The 17328-nt window shown below is 35.1% G+C and overlaps 3 protein-coding genes, 1 long non-coding RNA gene and 15 other non-coding genes across 25 annotated transcripts; 1 reads left to right on the forward strand and 18 right to left on the reverse strand.

The window, feature by feature from the left end:
* Window positions 1–1234: 1234 nt before the first annotated feature.
* Window positions 1235–5235, reverse strand: LOC125193896. Of its 5 annotated transcripts, XR_007171659.1 has the most exons (3): window positions 5046–5235; window positions 4451–4558; window positions 1235–1673 (listed from the first exon to the last, which is right to left on the reverse strand). It is a non-coding gene; the product is annotated as an uncharacterized LOC125193896 (long non-coding RNA). The 5 variants fall into 5 exon arrangements; XR_007171657.1 differs by lacking the exon at window positions 4451–4558; XR_007171656.1 differs by lacking the exon at window positions 5046–5235 and having other exon boundaries at window positions 4451–5037.
* On the reverse strand, window positions 1517–1610 carry LOC125197574. Its single transcript, XR_007172111.1, has one exon. It is a non-coding gene; the product is annotated as a small nucleolar RNA SNORD25 (small nucleolar RNA).
* On the reverse strand, window positions 1730–1819 carry LOC125197607. The gene has a single exon (XR_007172143.1). It is a non-coding gene; the product is annotated as a small nucleolar RNA snR60/Z15/Z230/Z193/J17 (small nucleolar RNA).
* LOC125197617 lies at window positions 1867–1963 on the reverse strand. Its single transcript, XR_007172152.1, has one exon. It is a non-coding gene; the product is annotated as a small nucleolar RNA Z43 (small nucleolar RNA).
* Window positions 2006–2147, reverse strand: LOC125197679. Its single transcript, XR_007172209.1, has one exon. It is a non-coding gene; the product is annotated as a small nucleolar RNA snoR136 (small nucleolar RNA).
* On the reverse strand, window positions 2178–2270 carry LOC125197575. Its single transcript, XR_007172112.1, has one exon. It is a non-coding gene; the product is annotated as a small nucleolar RNA SNORD25 (small nucleolar RNA).
* Window positions 2697–2823, reverse strand: LOC125197650. The gene has a single exon (XR_007172183.1). It is a non-coding gene; the product is annotated as a small nucleolar RNA snoR77 (small nucleolar RNA).
* Window positions 3022–3111, reverse strand: LOC125197608. Its single transcript, XR_007172144.1, has one exon. It is a non-coding gene; the product is annotated as a small nucleolar RNA snR60/Z15/Z230/Z193/J17 (small nucleolar RNA).
* LOC125197640 lies at window positions 3180–3256 on the reverse strand. The gene has a single exon (XR_007172173.1). It is a non-coding gene; the product is annotated as a small nucleolar RNA U83 (small nucleolar RNA).
* LOC125197616 lies at window positions 3339–3435 on the reverse strand. The gene has a single exon (XR_007172151.1). It is a non-coding gene; the product is annotated as a small nucleolar RNA Z43 (small nucleolar RNA).
* On the reverse strand, window positions 3495–3636 carry LOC125197680. Its single transcript, XR_007172210.1, has one exon. It is a non-coding gene; the product is annotated as a small nucleolar RNA snoR136 (small nucleolar RNA).
* On the reverse strand, window positions 3669–3761 carry LOC125197577. The gene has a single exon (XR_007172114.1). It is a non-coding gene; the product is annotated as a small nucleolar RNA SNORD25 (small nucleolar RNA).
* Window positions 4037–4131, reverse strand: LOC125197625. Its single transcript, XR_007172159.1, has one exon. It is a non-coding gene; the product is annotated as a small nucleolar RNA snoR1 (small nucleolar RNA).
* On the reverse strand, window positions 4434–4560 carry LOC125197651. Its single transcript, XR_007172184.1, has one exon. It is a non-coding gene; the product is annotated as a small nucleolar RNA snoR77 (small nucleolar RNA).
* LOC125197609 lies at window positions 4764–4853 on the reverse strand. The gene has a single exon (XR_007172145.1). It is a non-coding gene; the product is annotated as a small nucleolar RNA snR60/Z15/Z230/Z193/J17 (small nucleolar RNA).
* On the reverse strand, window positions 4901–4978 carry LOC125197639. Its single transcript, XR_007172172.1, has one exon. It is a non-coding gene; the product is annotated as a small nucleolar RNA U83 (small nucleolar RNA).
* A 1502-nt stretch (window positions 5236–6737) lies between the features above and the next one.
* Window positions 6738–10153, reverse strand: LOC125192485 (protein LIKE COV 1-like). Its single transcript, XM_048090072.1, has 7 exons — window positions 9881–10153; window positions 9249–9301; window positions 8474–8583; window positions 7971–8138; window positions 7786–7883; window positions 7291–7417; window positions 6738–7004 (listed from the first exon to the last, which is right to left on the reverse strand). Exons 1-7 carry the CDS (start codon window positions 10043–10045, stop codon window positions 6907–6909), a joined length of 819 nt encoding a protein of 272 aa, XP_047946029.1. The 5' UTR covers window positions 10046–10153; the 3' UTR covers window positions 6738–6906.
* Window positions 10154–12214: 2061 nt separating this feature from the next.
* Window positions 12215–14970, forward strand: LOC125193056 (rho guanine nucleotide exchange factor 8-like). Of its 2 annotated transcripts, XM_048090760.1 has the most exons (7): window positions 12215–12307; window positions 12382–12498; window positions 13206–13360; window positions 13440–13514; window positions 13602–13868; window positions 13951–14277; window positions 14353–14970. In XM_048090760.1, exons 1-7 carry the CDS (start codon window positions 12277–12279, stop codon window positions 14713–14715), a joined length of 1335 nt encoding a protein of 444 aa, XP_047946717.1. In that variant the 5' UTR covers window positions 12215–12276; the 3' UTR covers window positions 14716–14970. The 2 variants fall into 2 exon arrangements, with proteins under 2 accessions (XP_047946717.1, XP_047946718.1); XM_048090761.1 differs by lacking the exon at window positions 14353–14970 and having other exon boundaries at window positions 13951–14283.
* A 54-nt stretch (window positions 14971–15024) lies between these two features.
* LOC125193057 (probable protein ABIL4) lies at window positions 15025–16408 on the reverse strand. Of its 2 annotated transcripts, none has more exons than XM_048090763.1 (7): window positions 16285–16408; window positions 16119–16201; window positions 15894–16041; window positions 15698–15797; window positions 15494–15598; window positions 15340–15419; window positions 15025–15256 (listed from the first exon to the last, which is right to left on the reverse strand). In XM_048090763.1, exons 1-7 carry the CDS (start codon window positions 16366–16368, stop codon window positions 15155–15157), a joined length of 702 nt encoding a protein of 233 aa, XP_047946720.1. In that variant the 5' UTR covers window positions 16369–16408; the 3' UTR covers window positions 15025–15154. The 2 variants fall into 2 exon arrangements, with proteins under 2 accessions (XP_047946720.1, XP_047946719.1); XM_048090762.1 differs by having other exon boundaries at window positions 15494–15601.
* Between the last annotated feature and the right edge of the window lie 920 nt (window positions 16409–17328).

Below are 17328 nucleotides of genomic sequence, written 5' to 3' on the forward strand. Positions count from 1 at the left end.
GTATACATTGTAGGCACGGGGCAGTTGAAGAGCATCCCAATCAGAACCCAATTAGAGGATGATATGCAACTCGAGGCTAGTTATGATACGCAAATCGAGGCCGTTCTTGTGAATGAGAATCTTCATTGGCTTGTACATGACTATAAAATTAACCTTCCTATACAGCATAATCTTAGGGTTACTTGCATTGATCTTAAATCAGAGCTATTTACTTCTTTTTCTTGTCCAGATGGGATGGCTTCTACGTCTTGTACTATATCTATTTTGGGGGGTCACTTATTCTTCACCGAAGATGCAGATGAGATTGAAATATGGTGCATCAAGGAGTATGACAATGACAAATCTTGGACTAAGGATTATGTTATCAAGACACCGCTATATAGGAGCGATTCTAGTAAGTTTTATCCCATTTTATCATTCGAAGACGGCAGGATCTTACTCGCATTGGATAAATTCGCTCGACAATTTTACTACACGAATTTGGCTAAAACTAGTCAAGAGATCAATAAAGAATAGAACAGTTGCGACAACATATTTATTTATAGTCCTAATTTTGCTTCCCTCAAATCCTTGGTGATGGATAATATGTGTTCACTCATTTTAGGGTTTTGTTGTATAGTGATTTTTGTTATTTCTCTTGATTGTAATGTTTCTCCTATTATTGGAATGTATTTACTCTTAATTGCTTTGTTTTGACATTTTTGTTTCGGTTATCAATTTTGGACTTACTGGTGTTTTGATTTTTATTACTCCCGCAGTCCCGTTTAAGATGACACATTTTCCTTTTTAGCTAGTCTCAACTAAGATAACACATTTCCCTTTTTAGAAACTTTATCTCTCCAATTAATACACTCAACCACTTTTCTCACCCCTATTAAAATACCAATCTGTCTTTATCTCTCTACTTTAATAATTATATCCATTTTTTCTCTCTCAAATTAAACACTTAGACCAATAACACCTAAAATCTCGTACCACGGAAGAAATATGTCATCTTAGCCAGACAAGGGATTACATAGTAGTAGTACTTAATCAAGGGTATTGCAAATGAAAGAAGATGCTATGTTGAATTATTTTCATAAGTCCATTACACCTGTTAAAGTGTTTCGAAATTTTAAATAATTTCCGTTTCTATGTTTCTATTAATATTTTTGGTACTTAAAAAAATTATTCACGTGTTGATTAATTTAGTTATACAATTCCATGTTGCAAAATATTTAGAATCATAGCAGTATGCAAGTGATGGCTATAGCTGACATTAATCTTGAAACTAATTATTGACAACAATCTTCAATCCAGAATTAAAAAAGGATCCAAATCTACATATACTATAACATTATTTTTCATATTCAAATAAATTTGTAAAATACAGTCCTTCACAATATCCTCCTTCATATTGCACTACACTGCTGCCATCTACTTCTCCTAGAAAGACATCCAACAAACAACCAAGAATTATAAACAGGCATGAAAATATTAAACCTGTAAAAGAGTGTTCAATAGATGTTCAATAGGAAATGGCTCAGTCCCTTAGATGTTCAATAGAAGCGATCATATCCGCAATCATTACAGGTCTGTGAAACTGTAAACAAGTGTTCATCATCGCCATTTCATCTGCGTATATAAATTAACACGAAAAAATTGTAGTTGTCGCATTGATCTCCAACCACAACCTATAGACAAGAAGACAGAGTGATGAACACAAAGCAACACAACACAATTATGGATCAAAGGTCATCAGATAGGAGCGAAAGACTAAAGAATGTATAATCATAGATTTAGTCATTTGAACTATGCATCTAATCATCACTTGACCGAAGAAAATTTACCAGAAAAAAAGATCCGAATACCAGAGAATCGATGAAAGGACTCAGTTTATGGGTGGTGATATATCAGTATGGTCGGCAAGGCATAGCAACATGCCATTACGACGAACGAGACCAATCACAATTCATCATTGCCCAAAAATATTTCTATGAAAACAGATATGAAGAAGAGGGACAAAAAATGTAGTTCACCAACGTCCAAATGAGCTAACAGAAGCACCACCGGATAGCGAGGAGAACATATTTATATAGCTTCACTTATAACAAATGCCACATTATATTATTTCATCTGTGACAACATAAAAAATCAAAGTAAAGCACAAAAATTTTAAAAATTTGGAAAGTTTTAGAAATGGCTCAGTCCCTTAGATGTTCAATAAAAGCGATCACATCCGCAATCATTACAGGTCTGTGAAACTGTAAAAAGTGTTCATCATCGCCATTAAAATACTAACAATATGAATTAAAAATGAATGGAAAATGTAGCTGCCCCATTGATAACCAACAACAAGCAAAACAAGAAGACGGATTGATGAAAACAGAGCAACACAACTACTATTGCTTCTAGGGAACGAGTTGATAGGATACTAAGAATAAATCCCACAACCAGATAGCGAAGCAAAAAGGAACCAACATTTAATATACCATTAATATAAAAGAAATAGAGATTTGTTTTAAAAAGATTGTATTTTCCATAACATTATTAAAAAAGATAGATGCTTTATGTGTCTCAGAAGGGCAACTAATTGCACTTCTCATACAAGAGGTGTCAGAAATACTAAATCAACAGCTATCATATACTACAAGACACAATCCACAACTAATATATTAGCAAAAATTATAAAAAGCGATGAATTTGATAAGACAAGAAATGTTCTTGAGCTTACTAGACCAGCTTCAAGGAAAAACTCAGCAAGTCTGAAGAGCAAAAGGTCTTTTTATGAGCAGATAAACACCTTCCTTCCCATTCTTTTCTCAAGACAGAAGGAGGTTGCCTGAATTTCCACTCAAAATAATTTAAAAGATAAATCTTTCTATGACAAAATCAGGAATTGAAAACAATAAATGTGGCCTCATTGAGAAGATTAGAATGTCTACACATGATATTCAGACATATGCTTGTCAATAAATGAATTTTAATCATAGGCCACAAAGAAAATTACAACAATAAAAATAATTTAAGAAAACATTGATCAAAGGCCATCAGATAGGAGCGAAAGACTAAAGATTATTATAATCAGGGATAAGTCATTTGAACTATGCATTTAATCATCACTTGACCAATAAAATAAAATAAATTTCCAAAAAACTGATCCAATAGCCAACAAAATTGAATTCAAATTGAAAGAAGCAAGCCTCAGAAGGAAGGCAGTAGTGTGTTCGTAATCAATGATAATCATTAATGAATTCCACTAAAATCATCATAGACTGCAGCTTCAAGTTTCAAAAATATGATAAGAAATTTACCATAAATCAGATACAAATACCAAAATAGAAAATTTTGAATTGAAAGGACTCGGTTTATGGGTGGTGATATATCAGTATGGTCGGCAAGGCACAACAATATGCCATTACGACGAACGAGACCAATCACAATTCATCATAGTCCAAAATTCTACAAAATTAAAGACGATAATAAAGAGAAGATAGACAGAATGAAGAGACAAAGTATGTAGTTCACCAACGTCCAAATGAGCCATCAGAAGCACCACTGGATAGCGAGGAGAACATATTTATATAGCTTCACTTATAACAAGCGCCACATAACCACTGTATCATGTGTGACAGCATAAAAATCCGAGTAAAGCACAAACATTTACATAAATTTTGAATAGAGTAAGAAATGGCTCAGTCCCTTAGATGTTCAATAAAAGCGATCACATCCGCAATCATTACAGGTCTGTGAAACTGTAAATAGTGTTCATCATCGCCATTTCATTTCAAATATATGGATTAAAAGTTAAGGAAAATGTAGCTGCCCAATTGATCTCCATCAACCAAAACAAGAAGAAGATGGAGTGATGAAAACAGAGCAACACAACTACTATTGCTTCTAGGGAACGAGTTGGCAGGATACTAAGTTTAAATCCAACAACCAGATAGCGAAGCCAAAAGGAATCAATATTTGTGAAACCATTAATAACAAAAAAAGGTTGGATCTTTTTAAAACAAGACTGATTTCCATTAACATTATTAAACAAGATAATCAGGGTAGATAGATGCTTTGTGTGCTCACAAAAGGGCCAATAAAGGCTCTTCTCATACAAGAGGTGTCAGAAATACTAAAGCAACAGTCATCATAATCTACACATAAGATTCAAGCCACACCAATTAATATAAACAAAAATTAGGCAACATAAGGGATTTTTTACAACCAGATAGCGAAGCCAGAAGGAATCAAGATTTAGGATACCATTAATGTAAAAAAATAGGGATTTGATTAAAACAAGATTGGATTTTCACTAACATTATGAAACATAATAATCAGGGTTGATCACAAAAGGGCCAATAAAGGCACTTCTCATAATAACATACACATAAGATTCAAGCCACACATAATAATATTAACAAAAATTAGGCAACATAAGGGAATTTTTACAAACAAGAAATGTTCTTGAGCTTACTAGACCAGCTTCAAGGAAAAACTCAGCAAGTCTGAAGAGCAAAAGGTCTTTCTATGAGCAGATAAACACCTTCCTTCCCATTCTTTTCTCAAGGCAGAAGGAGGTTGCCTGAATTTCCACTCAAATTGGTTTGGAATAATATATCAACAAAGTGACAATAAAAGATAAATCTTTCTAATGTGGCCTCATTGAGAAGATTATAATGTCTACACATGGTATTCAGACATATGCTTGTCAATAAAATAATTCTAATCACAGGCCACAGGTTAAAAGAGAATCATAAAACTAAAATCAATTGAACAAAACATTGATCAGAGGCCATCAGATAGGAGCGAAAGACTAAAGAGTGTTATAATCAGGGATTAATCATTTGAACTATGCATCTAATCATCACTTGACCAATAAAATAAAATAAATTTCCATAAAATCGAATTCAAATTGGAAGAAGCAAGCCTCAGAAGGAAGGCAGTAGTGTGTTCGTAATCAATGAATAATCATTAATGAATTCCACTAAAATCATCATAGACCGCAGCTTCACGTTTCAAACACAGAGAGAGATTTTCAGAAATAAGTAAATAAAAAAAACGAATCAAACCAGAAGCGAATTGAGCTGACTGATCTGGATCCAGCTCGAATTGGAAATTTGAAACGGAACAATTCACCATTGCCCCAAATTTAGGCTTGAGAAACAGAAGTTGAAAAACAATTGAGAGAGAGGGTTGAGGATATAGGGGATGAAGAATGAAGAGAGAAAGGGGGGTTTTAAAAAGAGAGGAGGCAATGGAATTAGGGTTTTGGTTGGATTGGGCTGCAATCAACTAGGATAAATGGGCTAAAATGATGGTACTAGGAAATTTGGTTCAATTATAATTTTTATATTTATTCTCAGTTATACAGTGGTATAAATTTATAGTCATCTACGCAAAATATACAATTTTTTTACTGTTTTTTAAAATTACGAGACGGATTAGAATTAGAGCAAATTTTATGATTTTTTCAAATATTTACTCTTTAGTTTTAAAATGAACTAGAAGCCAACAAAGGGTGGAGAAACGATTCTCGATTAACTATGAACCGAACCACATCTTTTCGGTTTTCGATTAACCGATAACTGATAAATAAAATCAAGGTTAAAACTGAAGAACCGTTAGTTCAGGGTTAATTTTAATTTTCCATATATTCATTTTAGTTTTAAAATTATAGTAAAATGAATAAAGTAAAAATCTCGTCTTTCACTTTCAAAGAATCGTCGTTGCGAACACAATACTTCTCTAAGTTTTAATCTCTTCCCCACATCGGCTACGCTACTCTCTCCACACCGTTGCTGATCTCTCCAACAAGGGGCAACGTTTCTCTCTCTCTTTCTCTCCGTGTCACTGCTCCTTCACTTGATTTCGATTCCTTCAAAGGAACCGAAGAACCTGTCAGCCAGGACCGATTAGTTTCCTTGAGGAACGATACCGACTTAGGATTTGGTTTCAGTTCTAGAATTCAGAAAAATGGGGGTCGGTTGACCGACTATTCAGTTCGGTCAGAACCAAATCGACTGTTTCCACACCCCTAGCCGATACTGATGGTGATGTGGTAGCCGATATTATCTACACGACCACTAGTAGAAGGGAAGGTAATGAGGTTGGTTCCACGGGGTGACAAGAATTAGCTGAATTTACATCATTAAAACGATAAAAATATTCTCCTTTTAAATTTTATGAAAATGACAATAAACTAACCAAATTTCGTTAGAGAAATGCGGCGTTTCATTTCTTATTAGTAGTAAGACGCCCTCTGTTTCTTAGTAATTGAAGCGTTTCATTTCGGCACGAAAATTAAGAAAGTGTGTTAAGTTGATTGTAAATAAAGTAAGAGAATATAAATTAAGAGACGTGGTTAATTTTTGCCAAAAATAGAAATGATTCAATTAACTTAGAACTTTCTAAAATAGAAAAATGATTCAATTAACATGAAACGGAGAGAGCTTGTCGCGGTAGAGAGGTTAATTATACGTGAGACCAAAGGTCTTAGATTCGAGTCCCCGACCTTTAGTTCTAACTTCATTTACTCATTAAAAAAAATAGTACTCCGTACTAGTACTTTTTTTGACATGCCACGATCATTGGTCTAAACCTTTTTTACTTGGAAAAGATAACACTGTTATTTAATCCTTAGTTCTACAATTTATTGTCCACACACTAGTATAGTTTTTAACAAAAAATAAATAAAACATAGAAAAACCTTAGACCGAAAAAAAGGGACAGATACATAAAGTTGGGAACTCAATTACCTTTACTAAGGAAAAAAAACATAAGCCGCCATTAATTAGAAAACCAGCTTCCTTACCTAAGTAACTACAATCATATGATGCAGATGATAGTAATCTAACAGTTTAAAGACAAGAGATGAAAATTCAGAATCCAAGTCCACCGTCTACTGATGAACAACTGAAAGCCTCCCAGGTTCTATGATCTATCCGGTCTGATTCTATCGAGCTGAGTAGTTCTTGGATCCAAGGTAGCTAGGATTTGGGGCATCGACATGCCACCAGATACCACGATTTCTGCATATATAAAATGAATCGACATTGGAGAATATTCACAAAATACACAAATCTCAGAAATGATAAAGAAGGAACATGTTTGGGAAAAACGGAGATTTTAAGGACATACACGTATCGTTTGCATTTTTATGGCTTTGAATCGCCAAGTTCGGTAATATGCATCTAACGACTACATAGACCATGCAGGAAGCATATCGGGTTGGGGGTTTCTCAAAACAACAGTCAGTAAAGACGAAAAATGCAACTACCTCAGTATCATACCAAAATAATTGCAAACATATCTTACCAATTCCTTCTCTTACAGACAAGTTCGGTCTGATGACATCTTTAGCATTCACCAGGAAGATATCACCAATGTAAAGATGGTTCGTTGGGACATACACACAGGAGAGCTCTTCCTCTCCCGAATAACTCTGGCATGGAAAGAAAATTAATTCTACTAATAATTAAATAAAACAAAAATATAAAGTTAAATCAGCCCTCATTTGCAAATACACCAAAACATCATGGGGTCATTGTTATATTATAAACATCAATAGAGATACAGAGGGGATAGTTGCTTTCAAAGTTCAAACTAGGCTAGATATCGAGAACATCTCTCTTCGTCAATAGTTCAATTAATTATTAAAGTGGCCATCACGCAACACAATATTACAGTTCCACATACTAGAGTGCCCAGTGTGCAAAAGATCCCAAATTAAGGGACTAACACGACAATGTCTAGAGATATAATTCCAAGTGCTAGAAAATAATAAACCAAGAGATGCAAGACATGGCAAACCTGAAGTGTGAGAGATGAAGTGATGAACCCGAATGCATATTCACCGATACGTGGATGCCTTATTATTGCCACTTCTTTGAAAGCACGTGTGTTCTGATCTGCAATAGTAATGTCTAACAAACTCAGAATCCGCACCTAGCAAAAAATTTCTTCAAGAGCCTAAAACTTGACAAAAACAAGTGCACCTGGGGATATGGCAGCACTAATTTGCTTCGAGGCATTGTAAATATGACGAATGAAGGGCATACGCTTAATAAACCACTCTCCAATGCCCAAAACAGAAGCCCCCAACCATGATGACATGAATACTCCAACCAAGAAAATAAAAGTAATGGAGGTCACAAATCCCAAACCTATACCCACAGAGAATACATTAGTAGCAGTAGATAGAAGCAAAATGAACATTCAAAATGTAGGATGAACTAGCAAAGATAATTCAATGAAATTTAACTATATAAATTATCCATAATAATATTTTGTTCCATTTTTGAATTATAGACATTTTACTTCTATGCTTCCACAGAAGATGATATCATGATACATAATTCCATATCTTGACTGATACTAGTATGTACAGTTGTATAAGTTGTATAATGAGTAACCTAATACATCAGATAGATAAGACAGTAATAAATGGTGACTATTTAGCTTCGGACATTAAGTGAAAATTCAGCATGAGCATGCTTACCAAATATATCAATTCCAAGTTGAGCATAGATAGGAGAGAAAAATCCATCCACGAAATGAATGAACCACCATGTTATATAGAAAGTAATAGCTATTGGTAGAAGGATGACACTGCGAAATGACAAAGCAGGGGTGTTATCAACATATGAGCAGATGGGTAACAATTTGTTTCAATTGCAAAAGTAGAACAAGAGCTTTACTATGTCATGCAAATATTTTTTGATGTACCAGCTACTAAAAAGCTAGATGTTTATATGCCCTTATTAAGAAATGCAATATTTAAGCTTTTCCTCAAAACCACTAAAATTTCTGAAGTCATGCAACTATTTGTGATGTACCGAAAATGCCTAAGCTACTAAAAGACATGACCTGTATCTGAATAAAACTTGGATAGATAAAACTCTTAACCCAGTATTCTATCTCTTTGTTGTATTCCACAATGACCAAAATATTTGGGTTCTGTAGCACCTAGCACTGTCTCAATGAGGTATCAGCCCAATAGTTATTGACGACTAGAGTAGTTCAAAAGCTACAAACAGAACTTTAGCTCTAAAACCCACACTTGCCCCTCATGCTGCGATAATAACAATTATTCCCGAGTTTCCAAATCTATCTATCGTACGTCTATGCAATGGAGATTACCAGCTGAAGAGATCACAGATCACCAAATGCAGTAATAGATCCACTAAACTGATTAAGTCAAAGAGTGTTCCTATATGTATTATAAATCTTAAGCTCAGAATTGTAAGGACCGTGTAGCATAAATATGTGCTCACCATCCAGTCATGAATTTCTTCGAAGCCCAGCTCCGCACAACTTTGTAAAATGTCTGCGTGATTACAAAGATGAAGAATTACACTTTTTATCTTTTGACACAAAGTACTACTACTAAAAGCAGCAGAAGATCAGACATTTTTTCGACATAGGAACAATACTAGTATATATTTTACATGAATTATAAAATGAGCAAGCTCTTCATAATATCTTTACATGCACGGATACATAATTATGATAATTGGAGCTCGAGATGCGCTGATTAAAGTTAGTCACCTCTCACTTCACAAAAAGAAAACAGAACGCTGAAGATGTGCACATGATTAGCTCCCGTCTTAATACTAGCCTTTTGCATGTGTAAACACTAAACTCAGCAAATTACAACCCTCAATTTAGCTGACCAATGTCAATTTACAGAAAATTCTTTTAACAAAGTTCCAGCTACAATATTCACCACATCACAATTGCCACTACAATAATTTAATCATCAATTACAGAACAAGGCAGTCTTCATTTCTAACTACACACAATTCATAATTTCGTCCAATACAACAAAAGAGGCAAAATAAGTGGTAAAATTGAAGTCCTAAAACCCTAAAACGAAAATCGAGAGATGATAAACAGCAGGGAGTACCTCACGCCCAGGATGGTGGTGGGAGGAGGAAACGGAGGCGGAGGAGGGGCCGTCGTCATCGAGGCGGCGGTCGACAGAATCAGCCACCGGAATCAGAAGCTCGCGATCTCTATCTCTGCCGCTGCCGCTGCCGCCCATCACTCCGAGAGATTTCTCATCTCCCATCACACACACACAACAGATTCAGAGTTGGATCCTCTCCCTCTCTAGGAATTGAGCTTCAATTCCTCTACTGTTTATGGGGATGAATTTTGAATTAGGCACAATTATAGTGATGATAATAATGTAAACCAATAATAGTGAGAATTAATTTTAAATAGTGTAATTATTGTGTTAATCACAAAATCTCTTCAACGAATGAATTGAATATTTGAATTTTTATTTTATTTTTTTAGGATATTTGAATATTTGAATTTGGTTTATTTTGACGAGCTGGCCCCAATCACAGCATGCCAGCAGCTTGGTGGACTGTATTTCCTTTTTATTTTAGTCTCTCTGTCTCATAAAGATAGTCTCACTTTGACCTAACACGAGTTTTAAGAAATGTAATAAAAAGTGAATGGAAAAAGTTTGTGGAATGTGGGTCCCACTTTTATATATTAATTTTATAGTAAACTGTCAGTAGGAACGAGTAAGTGGAATATGGGGTCCACTACCAAAAATGGTAAAAAGTTAAATGGGACAATCTTTATGGGACGGTGGGAGTATTATATTTTTAAAAATTTTATTTATAATCTAATTTTATTTGATTTATACTGCACTTGCACTTGATCACTCTAAGTCAGACTAAACTACTCCCTTCGTCCCAGATAATTCGTCTCATTTTGATCGGGCATAAGTTTTAAGAAATGTAACGAAAAGTGAGTTGAAAAAGTTAGTAGAGTGTGAGTCCTACTTTTATATATTAATTTTATAATAAAATGTGATTAGGAATGGGTCAGTGGATATGGGGTGCAAAGTGAAATGTGACAAATTATGTAGGACGGATCGAAATAGAAAAATGAGACGAATTATTCGGGACGGATAGAGTAACTACGATCCCTAAGATGACAAAATTCTTTATCGAATAAGTGTTATTCCACACGAAAAACGTAATGATATGAGACATCACCATGTAGTATACTCTAGATTCCAAAATATTTGCTTTGCACCTTCAATTATTGATCTTGAGATATAATAAATGGCTCTTTTAATATAATCATAGAATTTACGTTTGTTTATATGTGTGTTTTAGAATTAAGCATTTCGCTTTCAATAAATTATTACACTCCTACCATCCAAATTTTATTTGTGCTTTTTTTGACACGTGATTTAACGAAAGAATTTCATTAAGTTAATAAAGTCATAGTAATAATACTTCCATTGTCCTTTAGAAATAAATATTTTACAAATTGCAGAAGTTTTCATGCAAAATTGATAAAATATAAAATAAAAAAAAATTAAAAACTTGAAGTAGGGATAGAGGATTACGAGACCCACAATATTAATATTGTCATTCGTGCTAAAAACAATAAAAAAATAAAAAAGTGAGACAGACTAAAATATTAAAATAATAATACTATTTTTAGAATAAATTAAGCTTCTTTTTTTTTTATGTAATTTGTATATATGCAACAACAATTCATTAAATATTAGAATCTGAATAGATGCATAGCAATGTTAATAATGTAAAATTATACTTACTAGATATTGTTTAGGTATTGGTAATATCCTTAAGCCATATATTGAAAATTTGAACTATTATTAACATCGTATTTATGACCACACTATCTTATTATATTAGAACAACCGAATCGAATTCAAATCCCTGCAGATTACATACATGTAGCAAATTAAAATTTCATAATATTTGTCATAAATAAAAAGTAAAATTTCATTCAAGTCGTAGGGATTGTGTTTCACCACTTTCCTTTCAAACATACCCAATATTGACAAAAAAAATCTTATGACAAATTGGCCAAATTACACAAATCAATTCAAACATTTTAATGATTTCACTCCCAAATCATATAAATGTTAATACTCCCGAAAATATTCAGACCATAAGCCTACCAATTAATAAAATAGACCAATAATCATTAAATAATACCCTCCCAATAATTGTCTCATATTTCTTTTTTCTTGTCACTAAATTTCTTAAATCTGAGTCGATTCAAATTAAGACAATTATTCTAGTACATGTTAATTAGTGTCTCTCTTTCTTGGTAGTTCTTACTACTAAATATAATGCATCCCACGTCCCATGATCACCCCATTATATTTTTATTTTTAGGAGATTATAAAATAAAAAGAGATTCAAGATTCATCATCTCTAATTTTTGTCAACCAGGGAAGAAAAAACTATTTGCACTTGAATTCATAAAGAGGTTTTTGAGAATTCACTTTCCTTCTTACAAATGAAGAATGAATCTGCAGCTGAATCTTCAGGTATCTTTTATTGCATGAGTGTGTGTATATATGTGGAGAAAAGGAGAAGGGATTGATGGTTTTTGTTGGTGTAGATATGGAGTTGATGAAGGAGAGATTTTCAAAGTTGCTTCTTGGTGAGGACATGTCTGGTGGTGGAAAGGGTGTTTCTTCTGCATTGGCCTTGTCAAATGCCATCACCAATCTTGCTGGTAATAATGATTTGAATTTGTCTGAAATTGAAGTAGATGATTGTTAGTTGGTAGACAACTTTTGTTAGTTGGTAGACAACTTTTGTGAGGTCTATAGATTTTATGAGCTTTCTTTCTATATAGACTAGTCTTTTGGGAGATGAGTTGTTCTATTTGGTGTGATATTGATGATTTCATTTGAAAATCGCAACTACTTTGAGTGGTGGTGAACAACGAGGACGATTGGGAGTCAATTGGGAATGGTTGATTGGTTGTGCAATGAATCTTGACTGACGAGGATGTTGGCCCTTAAGAGGAATTAATTGTTACAGACTCCTATGGTCCACAAAGGTCGTGTGAGATGTTGACTTTGGCTACTGTGGATTTTGGGCTTTAAGGAAGGTCAATTGTTACAGATTCCAATGTCTCACATCGATCGTGTAATACAACTAGTGTTGGCCCTGACCAATGAGGATATTGATTTTTTAGGGAGGTCCATACATGCCACATTGGTAGTTTAATACAATTGGGCTTGGCCAACGAGGACATTAGCCTTTAAGAGGGGTCGCTTGTTACAGACTATAATGTCCCGTATCGGTTATGTAAGGCAACTGGTGTAGGGTTTATATGTCAATGTGTTTTTATCTCTTTTCTTGATAAGCATATTTTAGAATGAGTTATTCTGTTTGGTTTGTAACGTTATCATGACCAATCATCTCCGGTTGCAGCTTCAGTTTTTGGGGAGCAAACGAGGTTAGAGCCGATGTCCGCAACGACAAAGGAGAGGTGGAAGAAGGAGATCGATTGCCTCGTTTCAGTCACGGATTACATAGTCGAATTCGTTACTACTCAACAGAAATCAAAAGATGGCTCAATCATAGAGGTAACCAAAACTCAACTAATGAATCTTTTTTTTATAACTCATTTCTTAATTACAATAGTTGATCAACTTTGTTCTGTAGGTAATGGTGACACAGCCAAGGAGAGACCTTCTTCTAAGCATGCCCGCCTTGCGCAAGCTCGACGTGATGCTTCTCGTAAGAATCATAACATACCATAACATAACATAACATAACATATGTTGTTGAATGATTGTACATGGTTTTTGTTGTGTTTATGTAAAGGACATCCTTGACAAGTTCGAGGGCGAGCAAGAGTTCAAGTACGTGTCAAGGGACGCAAGCGAGTCCCAGAGAGGCTTCCAGAGGAGCGACAAATGGTGGCTACCTACAGTCAAGGTTCCCCCGGGCGGCCTCTCAGAAGGGTCGAAAAGGTTCCTTCAGAAGCAAAGGAATGCAGTGGACCAAGTGTTGAAAGCATCCATGGCTATAAACTCCCAAGCTCTTACTGATATGCACATCCCAGATAGCTACATTGAGACTCTTCCAAAGGTAGAGATGCGATGTAACTAACCATTGTTGGTTCTGGACATGAATCTGGCTTGATGTTAATGATGTTGATGGTTTTTTGTAGAATGGGAAAGAATGTATTGGTGAATCACTCTACCGAATCATAACGGATGAGCATTTTGATGATCCTTTGCAATTCATTTCAAACTTGGGATTGCAATCCGAGCACGAGATTCTTGACTTCAAGGACAAGATTGAGGCTTGTGTTGTGATTTGGCGGAGGAAGATGAACTACAAGGACGCGAAGTCCGCATGGGGGGGCCCGTCTGTCAGCTTGGAGAAGAGAGAGATCTTCGAGGAACGAGCACACACTGTGCTGCTCATCATCAAGCAGAAGTTCCCCTCTATTCCCCAGTCCACACTTGAAATAAGCAAAATCCAATGCAATAAAGTATGATATGATCAGTACTCGTGTTTTTTGTGTTGAACCTAAGTGTCTTTGCTTACTATGTTGTCGTGCGTTTAGGATGTGGGGCTGGCGGTTTTGGAGAGCTATTCGAGAGTACTGGAGAGCTTGGCCAACACGGTGATGTCTCGTATCAACGATGTTCTGTATGCCAACTATCTTATTGAGAAGGCAAAGAGCCCGCCTCGGGATGACTATGCATCATCCCCGGGATTGATCACTGGTACTCCGGAGAGGACCATACTCTCCGATTTCATAAGCTTGGATTTGGACCCTTCTGAGGAAGAGAAGGGGGCAGACACAGAGGCTTACTGCGGGAAGGATGAAGAGATGAAGATCCTACGCCAACTCGCTAACATCAAGAAGTTTTCTTACACTGATACGGTTGAGATGGCCGGGTTCAGAAGCCCGGCTCGGGGATAGACCTCTACACCAAGATGTTGTCAAGAAGATTGTAGGTTGAGTTAGTTTAACTCAGCATCATTTGATTCATTGATATTGAACAGAATTTGTACCATATGGTTAGAAACATCATTTGTAGCTAAACTCCATTTCCATTGATTGTTGGATTCTAACATTTCTACATGTAAATTCATAGGATTCATTACATCAAAATGCAAGAGTTAGAAACATCGTTTGTAGTTAAATTTCATTCCCATTAATATTGGATTCATTACATATTAGTGCTACCTTAATTTGCAAGAAACAAATCCATAGCTCCAAATACTTATGCATTGATATTGAAACTTCATTTAGAGATGATCTTTGTTGGATTCTAACATGTATACATCTAAAATCATAGGATTCATTACATAATAGAGCTATCTCAAATGCAAGAAGCCAATCCATATCCCCACAATACTTATGCAAGAAGCCGTCTCCCGCGCTTAATAAGAGCAGCAATGTCCTTGTTCTGCACTAGCACCTTCCAACTTCTCGCGCCACGTTTAAGCTTTTCAACCTCCTGCGATAGCACAACATTGTTCTTCTATAAACACATAAATGACAAATCAACCTCAGCTGACTAAAGAAAAAGGGAAATCCAACCTCAAATTGGAAAACTAAGTTACTGGTTTTTGGCAATATTGATAGGCCATCACCATCATCATCATCATCCATCCCCTTCACTATCAATCAAAGTGACATAACTATTAAAAATCACACACAAACACACACTAAAACATCTCAAGAAGCTCCATACAAAGTGTGCAGTTTCTTGATGAGTGAAGTGGTGCAAAAACTACATTCTTTCTACTCATCCCACTCTCAACCAGATATGCTTCATCACTCGAATCTTTCGAAGAAGCTGCTAAAGGGAAAAACAAAGAAGAACAACATCACACTGAAACAATACAACACAATCAAAATCAAGATTTGAAGAGGCCAAAGATTCAATTTTTATTACATGAACACACATAATGAGAGTGGAATCTTGAAAAATCAGCACCCCACTGAAATCTTGGCATGGAGATTCTGTAGGAGTAAATCTGGCAAGTCCCAATTCTCTGATTTCACACAACATGCTAAATATCAAATCTTTATTAGAAAAAAAAAAAAGAAATGATTTTTTTTATGAAATCATAAACTAACCACAGCCAAACCTGTCTGAGCCTCTCTATTTTAAGCTCAGTTTCAGAAACTGAATTGTTCTTAGAAATGCAGCATTCAAGATTGGCTGAAATGGTTCCAAGATGATCCACCACCACCACTACAGCTCTCTCCACATACTCTTTAGTTGTCTCAAGAATTCTGCATTTCAAGAATTTTTAAAAATTATTTCCAAAAGACTAAAATTTTATTTATTTAAATGGGATTTATTCACTTACTGAGTCTTGTCTTGGGAGTTCAAGAAGGCTGTTTTGCAGTAATCAGCAGCAAGATAGAGCTGAGAGCTGAAGTGCCTTAGCTCCTGCACCAAGAAAGCTTACATCTTGGCATTAATAATGAAACTATTGATAATTTGATATGAAAAACTATTTAAATGGGGCTGACTTTGAGGGATTTGTGGAACTGTGCTTCGGAATCCTTCTCCTCCATTCTCTTATCCATATTTTTTCTGTTTGCTGATTTAGCCATATTTATTTACAAGTAATTTTTATGAAATATGTGATTTTTTTGGGGCAATGTGGTTGTGTGGATTCTCGTGAGTGTTTTTTTATCTTTTTCTGCAGCTCATTGAGGATTGAGGAGATGGATTTTGTCATATTATGATGAAAGAATTGATTTTTATGTGACATCAACATGAATTTCAAATAATATTGATGAATAATGGGGTTTAGTTATTTAGTCAAAGGTGGAAATAAAACAAATGAGCTTGTGAGGCAGTTGGCTGTCAAGGGGTCACGTGCAACGGTTAGAGGAATATGCATGGAGTACATTTTTGTTTATATTTAATTCAAGCTCTTAGTTAGGGATGTCAATCTAGCCTGAAATCCACGGGTCGACTCGAATCACCCGGTAAAATTATAGGGTTAGGGCTGAAAAATCGCAACCCATATTCAGAAGCAGGCTACACGGGCTAACCGTTCAGGTCGGTGGATTATGTGGGCTGGCCCGAGTGGTTTAGCCCACGGGTTGAGCATTTAATATAAAAATATAATTAAAATTTTGGATTATATATTTATACGAAGTATATTTGGTAATATCAATATCAAATACTACAACAATGATATGAAAATATATGGTAATTATGTCTTCTCTCTCAAATTGAAAGTTAGGGTTATATGAAATGCATGATTTATAGTTAATTGTAGTCAGATTCATATGTGTTATTAATTAAACGATATGTTTATCCATTTTGTTTCAATTATCAATTGCTATTATTTTCTTTCTCTTGATCACTTTGATAATACTTTACTATTTGTGACAATATGTTTTTTAATAATCTAGAATATTGGATTAGATAGAAAGTAATATATAAGATTACTATTGACCCGAATAGCCCGTGGGTTAGCTCGAAACCCGAAGATTTAGGGTTAGGGCCGAAAATTTATAACCCTAAAAATTCACAGCTTGAATAACCCGCACCCAAATAGC

This window comes from Salvia hispanica, chromosome 6, assembly GCF_023119035.1.
Source record: "Salvia hispanica cultivar TCC Black 2014 chromosome 6, UniMelb_Shisp_WGS_1.0, whole genome shotgun sequence".
Classification (NCBI taxonomy): Eukaryota; Viridiplantae; Streptophyta; class Magnoliopsida; order Lamiales; family Lamiaceae; genus Salvia; species Salvia hispanica.